The sequence below is a fragment of the Oryzias latipes genome, chromosome 16 (genome assembly GCF_002234675.1).
Source record: "Oryzias latipes chromosome 16, ASM223467v1".
Taxonomy (NCBI): Eukaryota; Metazoa; Chordata; class Actinopteri; order Beloniformes; family Adrianichthyidae; genus Oryzias; species Oryzias latipes.
Window position 1 is genome coordinate 24,787,407 of NC_019874.2, and position 20,834 is coordinate 24,808,240.

General features: G+C 40.8%; 1 protein-coding gene across 1 annotated transcript in view; it reads right to left on the bottom strand.

Moving 5' to 3' along the window:
• The window catches only part of LOC101170460 (igLON family member 5), a 144,975-nt gene that overhangs the window by 8,832 nt on the left and 115,309 nt on the right, over positions 1-20,834 (bottom strand). Inside the window, exons 5-7 of the mRNA XM_011485677.3 lie at positions 2,680-2,811; positions 2,326-2,446; positions 906-1,057 (exon numbers count right to left, since the gene is read on the bottom strand). Coding sequence (XP_011483979.1) covers positions 906-1,057; positions 2,326-2,446; positions 2,680-2,811 — 405 coding nt within the window. The remainder of the gene's footprint in view (positions 1-905; positions 1,058-2,325; positions 2,447-2,679; positions 2,812-20,834) is intronic.

Sequence of the window (20,834 nt, forward strand, 5' to 3'; positions counted from 1 at the left end):
TTTGATTAATCTTGGTTTTAGCTGCTCGTGCTTGAACCTATGTTTTGAACTTGTTTTTATTTTTATTAACTGGCAAACTATTATTGCACCAATGCAACACGAGTCACCTCTTCAATTGTAAACACATAGGTTAAAAATAAAAAGGTAAATAAACTCAGGACTCAGACAGTACACCACAAGAATATCTCATGATTCAATTTTCTATGTATCAGGTGAAGAGAAGGAAAGACTTCATTGTATTGTAATGATAAGAGAAGCGAAAGACAAGAGAGAAGGGCAGCTAAAAGAGTCTGCCAAAGTTGATATGGTGAGAAAGAAAGCAGGAAGACGTCTGATAGACGAGTGATTCATTGAAGAAAGACTGGCTGAGATAATGGCAAAAGGAATAAAAGGGGATAGATGAAGGACTCACTTAAGATGGTAATGCCAAATGCACTAAAGGGTGAAGGGGGGTGCGGGTGATGGAAAATGGATGGGTAGGAACTCGCTCATTGGGGACGGTTAATGTGAATTGGGCTCTGAGAGAAATGACAACTTCTTGGGTAACAGGACAGAGCAGAGTGTGTGTTTTGAGTGTGTGGGCATTGGTTGTGTATGGACGGCAGATGGAAGGTAACAGTGTGAAACGCACAGAAGTGAAAAGGCTGTAATGAAGGCGAGCAAAGCTTTAATGGGGTGGAGAATAAAGAAAATAGAAAGACGGAGAGAGAGCGAACATGGAGGAAATGCTGTGCAGTGTGCAGAGCACAAACCGATGGGGCGACTTGGTAAAACAGTGACACCACGGATCTTTTCTGAGGGCAGACACCAATCTTTTGTACCTTCATCGTGACACAGGATTAAATTGAAGCTCCCTTGTTAAATTTAGTCAGCATACAGTTCCACTGAGTTGTGTGTTAACTTACGAAAGAGCAGCATACTGGCGCTGGAGTCGCCCAGCCGATTTCTGGCATAGCAAGTGTAGTTGCCAAAATGTTTCTCCGTCACATTGATGAACATCAGCAGCGAGCGCTTATCCTCGTGTTTGATCCTCAAGGTGTTGTCATTCTCCACTGGCCTAAATGGCAGGAATGTGAATAAAGGACAAAAGCAGAATGTAACACAAGTCAAGCAAAAATAAACAAATAAATACTCTTACTCTTGTTTAAAATAGAACTTATTTTATTTTCTCTCTTGCGACAATCCTGCAACAAGGAGTCCCGTAGATATTCACTTACCTGCTACTAACAACCAATTCCCACTGTAAGAAAAAAAAAGTCCTTTTGGGGCCTGTTATAGTTTGCTGCCTCGCAGACAAAACCTCATTTAGAAATATCTGTCTTTTTTTACTGATGCCAAGTCATCCTGACCCATTTAAATGCTTTTGGACCATTTATAAATGATAGGGGAGCAGTTACTTTTGGGACGCAAAACGAAAAATAGAGCAAGTCTACATTGTGCACATATTTATATAACAATAGACTCGTTGTCTATAAAATCTAAGGTAAAATTGACATCAGCAGCCATATTTATTTTTCCCCCTTTTTGATTGCAGCAAATCTTAGCTTAATTCTTTTCAAAGTTAGTCAAAATAAGTGTGAGGTATTTTAGTTTTGAGATACCTTTCAAGTTACTTAATACACATTTGTCTTACTTTTAAAGCTCAAACTATTAAATAATAAGCAAAAACTTTGGGAATTTTTTTTTTCTTTTTTTATAAAAAAACCCATAAGTAATAATGATAAAACCAGTCACCATGCAAACTATGAGAACGTATTTCATTTATTTAACCTCCTTAGAGAAAAAACAAACAAACAAACACAGTGGCCTTGTGGTGGAGTGTCTATCCTGAGACTTGAAGGTGATATCAAATCGACAGGGGGCCATACCAAATACTTTAAAGCTGGGACCTAATGTCTCCCTTGTTGGGCACTCAGCATTAAGGGTTTGGACTTGGGGTGGTGCGGTTAAACCACCAAATGGTTCCCAAGCACGGCTGTGCCTCCAGCTGTTCCCCCAGGGCATGGGTCAAATATGGAAAATATATCTCACACGCCAAGGTGTGTGACAACTAATTGGACTGATTCTACATTAACACCGGCCTCGGGAGCCCGTGTAACGTGACCGCTTTCAATGAAAAGTCTATGTTGACGTGTTTTGGGCTTCCACATTCGAAACTCTTGTTTTCACGCATAGCTGCACAAGTTTTAAAGATTGTTTTCCCACTCTTCAAACAAAATGCGCAGCCTTTGAACACACGTTGTCGGTTAAACCAGTTGAAGTTTGAGCTATCAGAGTTTTTTGAAAGAACTCTCAGATCAGCAGTGGCGGTGTTGGCGATCTCACCTGTGGTCATCTCTGAACCATTCAAAGAAGGCTGGTGGGACTGCCTCTGCTTCACAACGCAGGATTGCCGTTTTTCCCAAATGAGCCGGCATGTTCTTTGTATCTGTGATCATGGGAGGGTCTGACGACATAAATAATAAATAAACTGACTTATTAGCATACACCTGGACTGAGTGGGTTACAAAAAAAGTAGAAAAGCGCTTGCAAAGAAATAAATTAACATGCATACATAATAATGCACGTTAAGAATGTACATATATTATAAACACATAATTATGTACAAGAGGTTCAGCTGAGTTATGACCACTGGGCAATCGTGTCCTGCACAGGGACACAATCAGGGACAGTACTTACAGTTGACCGTGACTTTGACCTTGCGCTGGTCAGGTGGAGCCACGCCATTGTTGGTGATGCATTCATATTCCTCGTCCTGCTGCCGCTTGATCTCTGTGATGTCCAGGAACTCCCCTTCACTCACCAGGCCATCTGTTACATTAAATGGCAAATCAAAGGTCATTATTATCAATTGTAATGTGACTAGGTCGCATATTTATTTTTTATCACTTGAGATATGACCAAATGGAGTTTGACCAACATAATGACCTTGATACGGTCAATTAGAAGTATTGCCCAAGACAAAATCAAAAAGCAAAAATTACTCTTTGTGTTATTGACATAAGGGGCTGAAATCAGTCATTTTAATTTGCAGTCCAGACTGTGAATTATTTTGTAGCTTCTGCCTATTGCCGGTGTGCTCCAGAAGTCATCGGTAAGTTGGTGTTTCATTTATACACATTTCAACATAAATGACACCATTACCTTTACAGCATCAGGGGACAAGGGTGTAATTCACTGTATTACATAGTGAGAAGAACATGTGAATGCTATGTTATTAGCAAACTCCCAAGTGCAGCCAAAACCAAATTTGTCAGACTCACATTTCACTCTTTTTTTTTTTTTTCTTTTTTTTTTCCTTGGGCGATGAACAATGAAAAAATCTGTTAAGGGTGAGAGTCTAGAGGACAGGCAGGGATCAGATACCGGGGGAGTTTTTGGCTTGATGGAAAAAAACTGAATTTGTGGACTCTCCTCTCTGCAAACCTCAGCAGCCAGCTGTCTCACAGCCTCCCAAACCATTATGACTCGCCCCCCTCCAGTTTAGCCCATTAAATATGTCAGACTGTGGAGCTCAATGTTATATATATAATCTCACCACTAACAAGAACATCCAGCTTTAAACTGCTTCTAAGTTTCCCCATTTATAAAGCTTCCATCATTTAAAAAAAAAAGTAAAGTAAAAAGGAAATGCCACACACACCATAATGTCGACCTTTAGCCCCCTAACAGTTTCTGAAAGTGTTTTGAGACAAACACAAACAGTGGCTCTATGGAAAAAAAAAAAGATAAAGTCCACTTTAAACGGCACGATTATTCCTGTCAGAGATTAGCGCCACGCTTCTAATTGAAGATTATACTGGAGGATTATTAGTGCGGCTACTGAGCTGGAGACGATTATTTGCAGCTGCTGTGGCACAAGCTGAGCAGTGCACGACAACCGTGGCAACGGCTGCTGGTGCCACCCCAGAGAGAGTGTACAGACAGCCAGGCACTGGGTGATGGGATGAGGAGGGGGCTGCAATGTTGTTCACTCACTCCATTAGTTTAATAAATGTAGCCCTCATCTGACATCTCTGTTTTTTTCTAGCCAGAGTGCCCAACTTTGCCAGGAGAGGAGGAGGTGTTGTGACGGCAGGTGAAAAAATAGATAAAATCGCAACACGAACTCCGGAGGAATCACACAAAGCAGATCCAGGGGATTACAAAGGAAAAGGAGGATACATGACAGCTGAGCGCTAGACTGAGCATTGCATAAATAGAAGGGTAATTTAAGGGAGATACTGTACAGAGAGTGAAGCTGGAATTACATAAGAAAACAGGGAGCTTTAACAATGCAGTGTAAGAAGCAGTGAGCAGTTCAGTTATTTGACATAGTTTCATGGACTTGGAGAACTCTTCCAAAATGTATGATGCAATGTGTCAGCACTCTGATTGTCCATCCCCTGAGATCTGCGGACCCATGCTGCACCCCCCCCCCCCCCCACACACACACACACACTTTGATGGGAGATAATATCAGAGCATTGCCGGCCTCTGGCACTCCTACAATGGACTTAAAATACAGCTCCATCAACCACTTACAGCTTTTGAAGGAGCCTGACTCCTGACCACCAGAGATAGTTGGATTGCACCTTAGAGGGGAGGGGGAAAGAGAGTAAATGGGAGAAGGGGGGGTCGTATGAAGGACCCAGAATTCCAACTTTCCCTACAGTCAAACAGTGATCTCTTTCTGTGGCAGCTCTGTGAGCCTGACTGAATCCTCACGCCACTTGATTTTCGATCTCCTCCTTTCCACTTCCATCACAATAACTACAGTCGTGCTAAGAGGTCTGATTTTAGGGTGAAACAAAGAAGGATGGACGGGCTGACACGCTTTCATTGGAAACAGCAAGGTTTGAAATGCATGTTATTTGAGCTGAAAGACACAGGAAGCCTATCAAACCATAGTGCTTCTCACTCGTTTGAAATCACTTCTTAACCTCTTTTCCAGGCAGTTTATTCCACTTTTTCTACCAGGTCTTACTCTGAAAGCCTTTCTGGAGTTGGATCTGCGCTTCGTTTGCCTAAAATATGTGGTCAGGATGTATAGGATATTTCACTTTTACACCTTAGAATTTGATGTTGACTTAAGGATTTGTGGCTATTTTCAAAATTGTTTAAGGATGTTTAAAAATTTTAAATTATCTTCAATTAATTCCATAGAAGATCAAAAACCAAAACTGAATAAATTCTCTTAAGACTCATTGTATGAGCACCCAAAGCGTGGTAAACTTCCCCCCCCCCCACTGGGCCATTATACAGTAAAAGCATGCCGAGTGACAAGTTCCTTTATAATCTCAAACACAGCAGAGTGGTACTATTTTGAGTTAATCCCAATTTTTATTCACAATCCTACTGATGTAGATACTCAATTAATCTCATATAAACATATAAACTTCTGAGTAAAATTTCTTTTTTATCCAAAATGTTAATATTTGTTTTTCTCAAAGTCCCACTCCAATCATCTTTGGATCTGTTGTAAAAACATTCCCAGTGGATTTTTATTTAGGATTATGCATTTTTTAGGCAAAATCAAAAATGTCTTTGTTTTCTAAAACATAGTTTCTGCAGAGCTGCACAAGTTCATTAGAAGTTCAGTTCTGTGTTACAATCAGGACCATATAACACACACATTCCTTCTCATTTTGTTTCTGTACATTGCCACAGTGAATTTTAAATAAAACAACTCAGATCCCATTTAAGTGCAAACTTTCAGCTTTTATTCCATGGGTTGAACAAATAAATTGCATAAAAATGTGAAAATTAAAGCATTTTGTAAACACAATAAGGGCTACCAGGGCTCGTAAGTAATCGGACTATGCAATACCTGAAAACAAAATGGTCATTACTATTATTTGGTTGAAAACCCTTTGTTGGCAATGACAGCCTGAAGTCTTGAACTCATGAACATCACCAGATGCTGGGTTTTCTCCTTCTGAATGCTCTGCCAGGCCTTTACTGCAGCAGCTTTCAGTTGCTGTTTGTTTGTGGACCTTTCTGTCTGAAGTTTAGTCTTCAACAAGTGAAATGCTGCTCAATTGGGTTAAGATCAGGTGACTGACTTAGTCATTCAAGAATATTCCACTTCTTTGCTTTAATAAACTTCTGAGTTGCTTTGGCTGTATGTTTTGGGTCATTGTCCATCTGTATTATGAAACGCCGCCCAATCAGTTTGGCTGCATTCACCTGTATCTGCGCAGACAGCATGTCTCTGAACACCTCCGAATTCATTGGGCTGCTTCTGTCCTGTGTCACAGCATCAATAAACACTAGTGTCCCAGTGCCACTAGCAGCCATGCACGCCCAGGCCATCACACTGCCTCCACAGTGTTTTACTGCTGATGTAGTGTGCTTTGGATCATGAGCTTCTCCACGCCTTCTCCATACTTTTCTCTTGCCATCATTCTGGTAGAGGTTGATTTTGGTTTCATCTGTCCAAAGAATGTTTTTCCAGAACTGCCTTCCTATTCTTGAGGCTTATGAGTAGCTTGCATTTTGCAGTGTACCCTCTGTATCCACTTTCATGCAGTCTTCTTTTTATGGTAGACTTGGATATTGATGCGCCTACCTCCTGGAGAGTGCTGTTCACTTGATTGGCTGTTGTGAACAGGTTCCTCTATGCTTATTTAAAATTCACTGTGGTAACGTACAAAAAACAAAATGAGAAAGAATGTGTCTCTGTCCAAAACTGTATGGTCCTTACTGTAAGAAGTATGCCATGTCGTAAGACAGGCCTCTTCTGTGCTCATGTTCAAATCTAGACTTAAAACATTTCTGTTCAGCCGTGTATATGACTGAAAGGTCCTATCTGCACTTTTCTTTCCTTTCCTTCCTTTATTTTTAAATCAATTTTCAAATTTTTTTTTTTCATTTTTTTTTCTAAAGTAAATTTTACGTTGATTATTTCTATGATGTATTGTGATTTTAATGCATTTTTCTGTTTTGTGAAGCACCTTGAATTACTTTGTGTACGAATTGTGCTACACAAATAAACTTGCCTTGCCTTGCCTTGCCTTGCTCTCTCTTCCCATCATCTCTTTGTTTACACTCTATCCTGGTAGCTTACATCCCCTCACAACCCCAACCTAACAATACCCGTGCAACAAAAATGGTAAGCAATTTCAGAGATATCCATCTGTACAGTTATGAGCCAGATGCCAGCTCAGACGAGGAAAACAAAGAGGTACATGGATCTATGTGTCTACAAGTGGATGCATCAGAACGGAGCAGAGCAGGGAGCTTGTTATCTGCCGACTGAATTTTGTGCATAACTACAGATTTTCATTTTTTTTCCTGATTCACCATGATTTGAACAAAGAAACACTCAGAAACTTGTATTACATCTGAACCTTACCATAATGATAAACATCCAGTAGCTTGTTGCTTTATGCTGCTTCATGGTTTTACCCCCCCCCCCCATGATCATCCTCCTATCCCCCCCTCTCTAACATCCTTCTCTCTTTTTCCCTTCTTTCCTTTTCCGTCCGGTCCAATACAAAAGATTTTCAAATATTATTAAAATGTATAAAGTTTGGCCTCGATTACAGAAGGGGTTTGTTCAGACATACCTCTGGTTTGTCAGAAGATTCATAACCCCTGTTGTTAAAGTAAAATATATCCAACACAAGAAGCCTTCAGCTCTCATCTATTTGCCCAGCTGTTGTACAGGGCAAGTTTGAAAAAAGTAAAAAAAAAAATTAGAAACACAGTTTTAGTCTTTTTTTTTTTAAATATGTCCTCCATCATGAAAATAATGCCACAAAAACACAATTTTCATTGCATTTGTGTGTGCTGCTTCAGCAAAGGCTCAAATCTGAGACTTTTTAGAGGATGGCGACACATGAGGAGGAAAAGCTTAGTAAAATGGTTTGCCTTTTGCTGGAAGAGTCAATTGAATATTTGCATTCGGTTTCAAAGTCGGGTTCCATAAAATTGATCACTTTTGTGTCAAATGTAGTATCCGTGAAAACACTGAGGGAAGTTTTTCAACCAATATTCTTTTTTAATGTTTGACATTAAAACTGGGCTTAAAAGGGGCTCAGTATTGGGCCTTTTGATTGACATGTGACAGATCTTAAGCTTTACAACAGGTTTAGGGAGCATTTTTAGCATCTCTCACTCTGTGTCCTCCATGGGTTGACAAGTTTGTGGTTACCTATTGTCATACTCGGCTATAATAGACAGTAGAATTTGAAACTGGCTGTAAAATTAAATCTGAGGAAACCACCAGGTCACATGATCACAACTTCAAACCATCTTTCTACTTTGAGTTTTCTCCACTTCTGTGACTCTCATGAATGTGAACCATCGCCTAGCAAATTCTTTCCCAGTGGAGCAGTGCTAGTATTCTTCCACAGGTTTATCTTGTTTTCTGTCTACTCAAGAGATTTAAAAGCTATTTATTCAGAAAACTGAGACTTTTAAACTAAAACAACCCTGAAGAAGCAACTAGATCTAAAATTAGAAGAGGAAAAAAAGAAAAAATGGTCATTTTTTGAAAGGATCTAATTCAGCTGTATTATTAGTCAAAAAACCTCAGTTCTGCACCACGAGTGAAGGTTCTTTATTGTGGGTCAGTGTTTGTGTACTTCAAGCTTTTAAAGTTGTCAAACAGTTTGAATATGTTAATTTTTTCTTTATCCGAATTGAGACTGGTCCCTTTTCTAACTTTTAATACCAGCACTTCCATCAGTTTCAGCATGTGGACATGGTCAAAAGATAATCACATTTGTGCATGTTTGCTCGGCAACAAGTTTCAGGCGTCACTCCTTGCGCTTGTCTTTGAAAGTTTCCAGAGATTTTCTTTCATGTTTAGTTGGATTTTAAATTTGAAACCACAGAGTTTATTAGAAACCGTTATCTTCTGATGATTAATTATTTGTGCTCCACCTGCACAGAGCCAGCAAAATCTTTATGAAAGTGAAAAAGGCTTTGATTTGCCTTTCTCATTCCGATCCGTGTAATGCAGGTCACAGATGCAGACTTGCTGGCAGGCAGGTATAAAACAAAGATGAACTTTAAAAAATTCAAGGCACCACAGGAGAAGGTAATCTAACAAAGACCAGTGAAACAGACTAACAAAGACGGTGAAGCAGATAGCGTCAAGACAAAAAAATAAAAGAGGAGGTGTAAACACTGGGAGAAGCGACATGTGATGCAGGTGTGTAGAAATCAGGCCTAATCAGAATTTTTGGTAGGAACTGTGATGGAAGAACATGACACGGTATAATTTTCCTTTGACTGTTTGAGAGTAACTCATTGTGAAACCCATGCCAGGGAAGTTTAAAGAATAAGGATCAATGACCTGCAAAACAAAAGAGAATGAAAAGCTCTTTAGGGCAAAGCAAGAAGCCATATCAAATAAAAAAGTATACTACAAACAAAATGTTTAAATGAAAAAGTTTGATGTTACAACAGTGTCACAGTGAGTAGTTTTTACTGTGATTTCTTTGGTTTCCTCATGTTTGGGCCTATTGTGTGTGTTAGGTAAACTCTATTTTAGTCTAACTTGAATTTTTTGTTTTGCCTGTCTTTGTCATGATTGTATGTATGTATGTATATGTACACACACATATATATATATATATATATATATATATATATATATATATATATATATATATATCCCTGTGAGCACCTGCCTTGTTAATCACCAAACCTTGTACCCAGTTGACCATCATATGCATGGCTTTCTTAGCATTTTGTCAATTTGTTTTAAAACTTTCCGGGTTTTTAAATGATGTTAAACTTCTTCCTGCTTAATTGGTGTTATTTTTCTACACTTTAACACACAGGGTGCGATACAAAAGCCAATTTTAAAAAAAATGTTCAATTTTCCTGTTTCTTTGTCAGTCAGGGGGAACATTTCCGAATCATTAGGGCCCGAGCACGGAGTGCAAGGACCCTATTGTATCTGTTAGGTTTATTATTAGGGCCCGAGCACGGAGTGCAAGGACCCTATTGTAATTCGAATGTTTATTATTATTAGGGCCCGAGCACGGAGTGCAAGGACCCTATTGTAATTCGAATGTTTATTATTATTATTATTATTATTATTATTCTACCGGAAGAGTCGCCTTTTTGAGGCCTTTAACATACCCCAAAACTCACCAAATTTGGCACACACATCAGGAGTCGCGAAAAATTTCGTATTTTATAGGAGATTGGCATGGGCGCACAAAAACGGCTCGATAGCGCCACCTACAGTGACTTTTGTCCCGACGCCCCGCATACGCTTTAACGTACAAGCTTGATTTTTACAGGGCATGTTCTTCAGATGGAGACTTACAAAAAAGTCTGAAAGGACCCACCTGTCACTCGCACAGGAAGTCTGATATATTGAGGTCAATATGTCATTTTTGCTTCATTTTGGACATTTGCAGGCCTCGCTCTAGAACGAACTCCTCCTAGAGATTTTGGAGTAATGACTTCAAACTTTGGTTGTGTAAACTAGACACATGTCCGATGTTAAATTGCGAAGCTTTTAAGTTTTTATGGATGTTTGTGACCATGGCGGCGCGTCAAAATTGGAGGTCGTTTCGAAAACACGCCATGAAAAGAAAAATGGCCATTACTCAGCCATGCAAAATCCAATCTGATCCAAAATTGATATGCATGATTGTAGTCTGACTCTGAACACATCTGCAGTGAAAAAATCTGGAAAAAGTGTAGCGCCACCTGCTGGCAAGAGGAAATGACATGTTTTACTTGGAGCATCACTACTCCGAGTAGGATGAGCCGACACACCTGAAAATGACGTCCACCTGTTGAAAAGCCATTGAAGTTTACTCTGACAAAAAACCATAACTTTCAATGCGGGGGTGTGGTCGTGACAGAGCGGCAAAGTTGGGCATCTCGCTATGCACACAAAAGTTGCTCTCACGTGCACATTCCTTGTCCAATCTCACTGAAATTCAATGGATATGATGAAGCTTCTATTCTGAACCCATGGATATGACAATCTTGGACGAGCTCTATAGCGCCACCTAGTTATTGCATGGGGCACATTCTGCCCTGTATTTTCTCTTTGCTTTGTCCGATGTGCATGAAATTAAAACTGGAGATACTCAGAAGGGTCTTCTCTCATCATGTAAAGTTTCATGGGTGTACACCTGACGGTGCCTGCGTAACAGGAAGTGGTCGATTATGTGCACCCAAATAATAGAAATTTATTATAAATCAGCCGTTTGTCTCAGGAAGCTGAGATTTCAGAATTAGATGCCTTTAATAACCTCCAGCTTTGATATGTAACACTATAGGGTCTACGAGAAACTTCATCACTTGATTTTTTTAATGAAATTTTGGACTGAACAAAGATTTTTAGCATAAATTCTGTTTAGGTTATCAGCACCAAGAATTCAACTTTCATAGGCATTTATGTGCTACTGCTTCCTAAAAAAATTCAGAATTATTGAAGTTACAGGTGAACTTTTAGACATTTCATCCAAAAAGGTCCGAAAACGTCTTTTTAGGCAAAACTGCAAACACCTATTTTTTTGCATAACTTATCTTTCAAATATCAGCACAAAAAAATTAAAAACGGTAGGGATCTGTGTTTGCTGCCTTCCATATTTTTTTCAGACTTAAAAGTGTAACAGATGATTTATAAAAAATCCTTTTTCATCCAAAAACCTGTGTTAAATCTGTCTAGACTCCAAACAAACATTTTTTTATGGTAACTTATGTTTCAACAATCGACACCAATTTTCACAGACCTATAGCTAAACATGTCCCATAGCTACCTGAATATTTTCATAGATATAAAATGAACTGGTCATTCTAACATCTGGCATTCTAACATCTAACATCTTACATGTCAAAGCCTCTCTCAGCCTGGCTCTGCTGAAGGAGTCGTGTTACAACCCCGCCCCCTCCTGCTGGGACCCCTGCTATGTAAATTAGCAAGCAGTGAACAGAGAGATGAGGAGTAAGAATGGCCATTACTCAGGCATGCATAATCCAAAGACAGCCAGTTAAACACTGAAAGACATATTTTTTCGGTATGTCTTTCATACATCTTTAGTATTAAAAACTCTCCAAGATGAATGTGCCTGACTCCACCTGCAGGTGGATCACAGACTTCCTGACGGACAGACAGCAGTATGTGAGGCTGGGGAAGCTCGTCTCAGATACTCGGACCACAAGCACCGGATCCCCCCAGGGCTGTGTCCTTTCACCCCTGTTACTCTCCCTGTACACAAACAGCTGCACAGCTGGTCACCTGTCTGTCAAACTCCTGAAGTTTGCTGACGACACCACACTCATCGGCCTCATCTCTGACGGAGATGAGTCGGCCTACAGGAGTGAAATAGCCAGGCTGGTGTCATAGTGCAGCGCTAACAACCTGGAGCTTAATGCTCTGAAGACAGTGGAGATGACAGTGGACTTCAGGAAGGCCCCAGCCCCCCTCCCCCCTGTCATCCTCTGTGACTCCCCGGTGACCTCTGTGGAGTCCTTCTGCTTCCTGGGAACCATCATCAGCCAGGACCTCAAGTGGGAGCAGAACATCAGCTCCATCACTAAGAAGGTCCAGCAGAGGATGTACTTCCTGAGGCAGCTGAAGAAGTTTCACCTCCCTGAAAAGATGCTGGTAGACTTTTACACCGCCATCATCGAATCCACCCTCACGTCCTCCATCACAGTCTGGTTCGCTGCGGCCACGGCCAGAGACAAGGCCAAGCTGCAACGCGTCATCCACTCAGCAGAGAAGGTGATCGGCTGCCACCTCCCGTCTCTCCAGGAGCTGCACATCTCCAGGACCTGGAGGCGGGCAGCCAGGATTGTAGCCAACCCCTCTCATCCAGGACATAATCTCTTTCGGCCCCTCCCTTCTGGCAAGAGGCTCCGGTCCATCAGGACCAGGACCTCGCGCCACAAGAACAGCTTCTTCCCCACTGCAGCCAGCCTGCTGAACAGAACCCCAACTCCCCCAGGTGACCCCCCCTCCCCCCCCCGCCCACCAAAGGACTGTCGGTGCCACTTACAGGCCCCACCATCCCAGCCCATCTGTGCTCCCACTTTAATTCACCTTACTCTACTGTATATAGTGTGTTGTTGTTGTTAACTTAATTTTTAACTTATTCTTAATTGCACTATACACCAAGTCAAATTCCTCGTTTTGTAAAGTGCGCTCTACTGAACCTGGCAATAAAACTTTTTCTGATTCTGATTCTGATTCTGATTCTATTAATCATTGTTTTTTATTCATTCAAAATGCAATTAAATCAATATTTTATCTTTTTTCTTTTCCTTTTTCTTTTTTTTTATCTCTTATATCCTTTTTTATAATCAATGTTTGAACTTCTTTTCCTTTCTATTGTCATGGTTTCAGTTTGTTGTCTTTTTTTTCGCTTTAGTTCTTGTTCTGTCTTGTTTGGTTCTGTTTCCTGTTTTATTTTGAAAGGTTTCCTGTCTTGTCATGTTTCTTGAGTTTTACTTCCTTTGGTCCCCATCTGCCCTAATCGTGTTCACCTGTGTCTTGTCTGCCCTGTCTGTATATAAGTCTTGTCTCTGCCTTCCTCCTGTGCTGGTCCATTAACTTCTGCTCATGTTGATCACGTCTTCTTGTCTGGCGTCCATGTCCCTTGCCATGCCACAGTAAGTTTTTGTTTTTAGTTTTGTCATCCTGCTCTGCAGCGCTTTTTGTTAGTTAAATAAACCCACTTGCCCTGAACCCGTTTGCCTCCCGTCTCTGCGCCTGGGTCCTACCTGCTCTCGAGCCTCCCCCCCACACGACATCTATACATCCAATGAAATTAAACTACAAATCAACAAACACAACTGATAACAAATGTCTCTAAAAAATGATGTGTATATTTGCAGAACCTTAAAAACACCAAACAAATAACAAATGCTTCCCAATTAAAGCACAAAAAATGGAACACAAAATGTAAAACCCAAGTTAGAAATTGCAATTTGAAAAAGATACTTTTTTCAGCAGCTTTTCAAAATCAATCACCAATTCTACTCTTCTGTGGATGAAACAAAGAACTCCAGAACAATGAAGCCATTTCTCTAAGTCTCTCTCACCTTCAGTTTTAAACAAGGTCTGTGAAAATCCACCATACATTGGTCACATGAACTCAGAGACCTGCTAAAAGTGCACAATTGTAAAAGCTCTTTTATATAGACAACTGTTTGTTTGCTTAGAGCTCTAAATATAAAAAAAATGCTTTTCTATCACCTAGACACAGATGGAGAACCATATCAACTGGATTAATAACAGGGTGGCATGTTTAGACAACATGAAGCTGTCCATCACATTTTTGACCTAAACATGTAAACACATCCTTGGCTCTGCGGTTAGGAAATGGTATTTGGGAATCTCTTTATACCAGGAGCCAGCCTGGCCATTGGAACATCGCCACAGTGCCCATCCAGACTGGGACAGCAACGGGGTCCACTTCAGAGCCGTGAGCTGCTGTGTTTAACTCCAGCTGTCCCAGCAAGGGAGACAACTGCAGCAACATCCACTGACCAAGCTGACAAGCCCTGGCAGAAAAGATCCCCACAAGAAAAACACTGGCTCAGGCAGGCTGGTCAAAAAAAAATAGTTTTGCCATTGTCTTGCAGCTCGCAGATCAAGTGGTTTAGTTTTCCAGTAATGTCAGTCAAGAATGCAAGTTCAGATTCACAATGTTCATATTCACCATATTCAACAGACATCTCCTCCAATAGCACCTTAAAAATCCTGTGCTGTTTTGCTTTGCAGCTGAGGTTGTTTACGATTTTCAGAATAAGAGTCATTATATGTCCAGAGCCAATCACTTCTGCACATAAGGCCTGCTGGTGAATGACGCAGCAGTAATGCAGACATTTTGGAAAGTCTGGGTCAGCTTTACAGTGAGTGATGAAACCTGTTTGTCTATTGATCATAGCAGGAGTCCCATCTGCAGTCACTGCTACCAGCTTTTCTAATTGTACCTTTTTCTGCACAAAAACTCCTTCACCGTGTTATACATTTCAACTCCTCTTGTAGTTGTCTGTTAGGGCAGATGTGTCAGGAGTTCTTCTCTTGTGGAAACCAAAAGCTATGCTGTACTGTTGCCGTCCACAGACTCATCACACTGGACGTTAACCACCTGCACTTTGCAAGATCCCGGTCCAGCTAATTGGCCAAGTTATCAGACATAGCTGACACTCATCTAGACATTGTAGTGGAAATTGAATGAGTTCTATTGTTCTCATCCTTAGGGACAGTGATAGCAATTATCATCATTGCTTGAATTTTTTTCATGCTATATGCAAAAGTCTTTGTCCCTTAAGGCAACAGATTACAGCCCCCCCCCCCCCCCCCCCCCAGGCTGCTGTCGTATTAACAATAGCTTGGAGCTCCAGAATGGACAAGAAAAAACGACGAGAATGGCTCGAGCAGGGCGTTGCTCACGGGGCGGTCGCTCGTGCCATGCGGTCGCACGTGCTCGGGCCCGCTAAATGCTACTTGTAGCTTTAATTATTATTATTATTATTATTATTCTACCGGAAGAGTCGCCTTTTTGAGGCCTTTAACATACCCCAAAACTCACCAAATTTGGCACACACATCAGGAGTCGCGAAAAATTTCGTATTTTATAGGAGATTGGCATGGGCGCAGAAAAACGGCTCGATAGCGCCACCTACAGTGACTTTTGTCCCGACGCCCCGCATACGCTTTAACGTACAAGCTTGATTTTTACAGGGCATGTTCTTCAGATGGAGACCTACAAAAAAGTCTGAAAGGACCCACCTGTCACTCGCACAGGAAGTCTGATATATTGAGGTCAATATGTCATTTTTGCTTCATTTTGGACATTTGCAGGCCTCGCTCTAGAACGAACTCCTCCTAGAGATTTGTGAATAATGACTCCAAACTTTGGTTTTGTAAACTAAACACATGTCCGATGTTAAATTGCGAAGCTTTTAAGTTTTTACGGATGTTTGTGACCGTGGCGGCGCGTCGAAAATGGAGGTCATTTTGAAAACACGCCATGAAAAGAAAAATGGCCATTACTCAGCCATGCAAAATCCAATCTGATCCAAAATTGATATGCATGATTGTAGTCTGACTCTGAACACATCTGCAGTGGAAAAATCTGGAACAGGTGTAGCGCCACCTGCTGGTAAAAGGAAATGACATGTTTTACTTGGAGCATCACTGCTCCAAGTAGGATGAGCCGACACACCTCAAAATGATGTCCACCTGTTGAAAAGCCATTGATGTTTACTCTGATAAAAAGCCATAACTTTCAATGCGGGGGTGTGGTCGTGACAGAGCGGCGAAGTTGGGCGTCTCGCCATGCACACAAAAGTTGCTCTCACGTGCACATTCCTTGTCCAATCTCACTGAAATTCAATAGAGGTGATGAGGCTTCCATTCTGAACCAATGGATATGACAATCTTGGACGAGCTCCATAGCGCCACCTAGATATTGACAAATACATTTTATGTCACATTCTGACCTATCTTTTCTCTGTGCTTTGTCCGACATTCATAAAATTACAACAGGAGATACTCATAAGGGTCTTCTCTCATCGTCTAAAGTTTCATGGGTGTACACCTGACGGTGCCTGCGCAAGCCACCACCAAACAGGAAGTGGTTGATTGCGTTGCAGTCAGATAATTAAAAATTCATAAAAAATCAGCCGTTTGTATCACGAGGCTGAGATTTCAGAATGAGAGGCCTCTTACATATCTCCAACTTAGATACACAGCACTTGCATGGGTGAACAAAAAACGGCTCAATAGCGCCACCTACCATGTTTGTTTTTGAGAGCCCCGCCATGTTCTTTAACATACAAGCTTGATATTTACAGGACATGTTCATCAGATGGAAACCTACAAAAAAGTCTCTTGGGACCAAGCTGTCAGTCGCACAGGAAGTCTGCTATATTGATGTCAATATGTCATTTTTGCTCTATTTTGGTCCTTTGCAGGCCTCGTTCTAGAACGAACTCCTCCTAGAGATTTTTGAACAATGACTCCAAACTTTGGTTTTGTAAACTAAACACATGTCCGATCTTAAATTGCGAAGCTTTTAAGTTTTTACGGTTGTTTGTGACCGTGGCGGCGCGTCAAAATTTGAGGTCGTTTCGAAATCACGCCATGAAAAGAAAAATGGCCATTACTCAGCCATAAATAATCTAATCTGATCCAAATTTGTTGTGCATGATTGTAGTCTGACTTTGAACACATCTGCAGTGGAAAAATCCGAAACAGGTGTAGCGCCACCTGTTGGCAACAGGAAATGACATGTTTTACTTGGAGCATCACTGCTCCAAGTAGGATGAGCAAACACACCTCAAAATGACGTCCACCTGTTGAAAAACCATTGAAGTTTACTCTGATGAAAAACAAATCTTTCAACGCGGGGGTGTGGTCGTGACAGAGCGGCGAAGTTGGGTATCTCGCCATGCACAAATGTTGCTCTCACGTTCACATTCCTTGTCTGATCTCACTGAAATTAAATAGATTTGATGAAACTTCCATTCTGAACCCATGGATATGACAATTTTGGACGAGCTATATATGTTCATAAATGATCATGAAGCATGATCATATAATCAAGCTTCATAGGAAATCAGCCGTTTGTCTCAGGAAGCTGAGATTTCAGAATTAGATGCGTCTTACAAAGCTCCACGTTTGAAAAGCAGCACTATACGTACGAGAAACATTTAACCACCTTAATCACCCTATTGTGCTGAAAGCAAATTTTTGGACATTTTGACTCAAGCAAATATTTTTATCATAACTTCTGTTTAGTTTATCAGCACCAAAATAAAAAATATTTACATTTATAAAATGAACTGGTCAACTCTAGGATTTTATTTATTCAATCTTACATCCTCAAGCTTTTCATCAGTCTCCCCTGCTGCAGGAGTGGAGTTAGCCCCCCCCCCCCCCCCGGCTGTGTGCTCACATGTAAATTAGCCAGGAGTGGCAGACAGAAAGTAGAACAGTTAGAAAGCCTAGTTCAACACTAAAATACAGCAATTTCCTTTGTTTTGTTTGTCTTTTATACATCCTTAGCACTAATCATTGCTTTTTTATTCATCCAAAATACAATTAACTTTATATTTTATCTTTTTTTTTTTTTACAAACAAAATATATGAATGTGCTCCAAAACAAAACCCAGTCTCAGTACACTCCTACAGATGTAACATCAGACAGTAAATGTCTCTTTTATGCTTTTTTAATCAATGCTGCAACTTCTTTTCATTTCCTTTCAATACATCCAAAGAAATTAAACTACAACGACAACAAACACAACATATAGCAAATGTCTCTAAGAAGATTGTGTATATACATTATGTACCACCTTTAAACACCAAATAAATAACAAATCTTTCTAATACAATCACAAAAAATGGAACACAAAATGTAAAACCCAAATTAGAAATTGCAATTTTAAAAAGATACATTTTTCAGCAGCTTTTCAAAATCAATCACATATTTTACTCTTCTGTGGATGAAACAAAGAAGTCCAGAGCAATGTAGCCACTTCTCCAAAGTCTCTGTCACCTTCAGTTTTACACAAAGTCTGTGAAAATCCACCATACATTGGTCACATGTATTCAGAGACCTGCTAAAAGTCCACAATTGTAAAAGCTCTTATATAGACAACTGTTTGTTTGCTTGGAGCTCTAAATATAAAAAAATGCTTTTCTATCACCTAGACACAGATGGAGAACCATATCAACTGGATTAGTAACAGGGAAACATGTTTAGGTTTAAACTTACATCAATAGACAACATGAAGCTGTTCATCACATTTTTGACCTAAACATGTAAACACATCCTTGGCTCTGCGGTTAGGAAATGGTACTTGGGAATCTCTTCATACCAGGAGCCAGCCTGAACATTGGAACATCACCACAGTGCCCATCCAGACTGGGACAGCAACGGGGTCCACTTCAGAGCCGTGAGGCTGCTGTGTTTAACTCCAGCTGTCCCAGCAAGGGAGACAACTGCAGCAACATCCACTGACCAAGCTGGCAAGCCCTGGCAGAAAAGATCCCCACAAGAAAAACACTGGCTCAGGCAGGCTGGTCAATAAAAAAATATAGTTTTACCAATGTCTTGCAGCTCGCAGATCAAGTGGTTTAGTTTTCCAGTAATGTCAGTCAAGAATACAAGTTCAGATTCACCATATTCAGCAGATATCTCCACCAATAGCACCTTAAAAATCCTGTTCTGTTTTGCTTTGCAGCTGAGGTTTTTTATGATTTTCACAATAGGAGTCATTATATGTCCAGAGCCAATCACTTCTGCACATAAGGCCTACTGGTGAAAGAAGCAGCAGTAATGCAGACATTTTGGAAAGTCTTGGTCAGCTTTACAGTGAGTGATGAAACCTGTTTGTCGGTCAATCATAGCAGGAGCCCCGTCTGCAGGTATGGCTACCAGCTTTTCTAATGGTACCTTTTTCTGCACAAAAACTCCTTCACCGTGTTATACATTTCAACTCCTCTTGTAGTTGTCTGTTAGGGCAGATGTGTCAGGAATTCTTCTCTTGTGGAAACCAAAAGCTATGCTGAACTGTTGCCGTCCACAGACTCATCACACTGGACGTTAAACCACCTGCACTTTGTAAGATCCCGGTCCAGCTAATTGGCCAAGTTATCAGACATAGCTGACACTCATCTAGACATTGTAGTGAAAATTGAATGAGTTCTATTGTTCTCATCCTTAGGGACAGTGATAGCAATTATCATCATTGCTTGTTTCTTAATCTGATAAAAACCTTCTTCTACTTGATGAGAAAATGAGCAGGTCTAAACGAGGCTTAGATTTAAGAATTTTTTTCATGCTATATGCAAAAGTCTTTGTCCTTTAAGGCAACAGATTATAGTCCCCCCCCCCCCCCCCCCACAGGCTGCTGTCATATTAACATTAGCTTGGAGCTCCAGAATGGACAAGAAAAAACGACGAGAATGGCTCGAGCAGGGCGTTGCTCACGGGGCGGTCGCTCGTGCCAGGCGGTGGCACGTGCTCGGGCCCGCTAAATGCTACTTGTAGCTTTAATTATTATTATTATTATTCTTCCGACTTTTCCGTCGCCTTTTTGAGGCCTTTAACATACCCCAAAACTCACCAAATTTTGTATACACATCAGGAGTCGCGAAAAATTTCATATTTTATAGGAGAACGGCATAGGTAACAAAAATGGCTCGATAGCGCCACCTGCAAATTTGTTTTCGCGAGCACCTCCATATGCTTTATAGTACAACCTGATTTTACAGGGCATGTTCATCGGATAGAAACCTACAAAAAAGTCTCTTGGGACCAAGCTGTCAGTCGCACAGGAAGTCTGATATTTTGATGACAATATGTCATTTTTGCTGTATTTTGGTCATTTGCAGGCCTCGCTCTAGAACGAACTCCTCCTAGAGATTTGAGAGTAATGACTCCAAACTTTGGTTTTGTAAACTAGACACATGTCCGATGTTAAATTGCAAAGCTTTTAAGTTTTTATGGATGTTTGTGACCATGGCGGCGCGTCAAAATTGGAGGTCGTTTCGAAAACACGCCATGAAAAGAAAAATGGCCATTACTCAGCCATGCATAATCCAATCTGATCCAAAATTGATGTGCATGATTGTAGTCTGACTCTGAACACATCTGCAGTGAAAAAATCTGGAAAAAGTGTAGCGCCACCTGCTGGCAAGAGGAAATGACATGTTTTACTTGGAGCATCACTACTCCGAGTAGGATGAGCCGACACACCTGAAAATGACGTCCACCTGTTGAAAAGCCATTGAAGTTTACTCTGACAAAAAACCATAACTTTCAATGCGGGGGTGTGGTCGTGACAGAGCGGCAAAGTTGGGCATCTCGCTATGCACACAAAAGTTGCTCTCACGTGCACATTCCTTG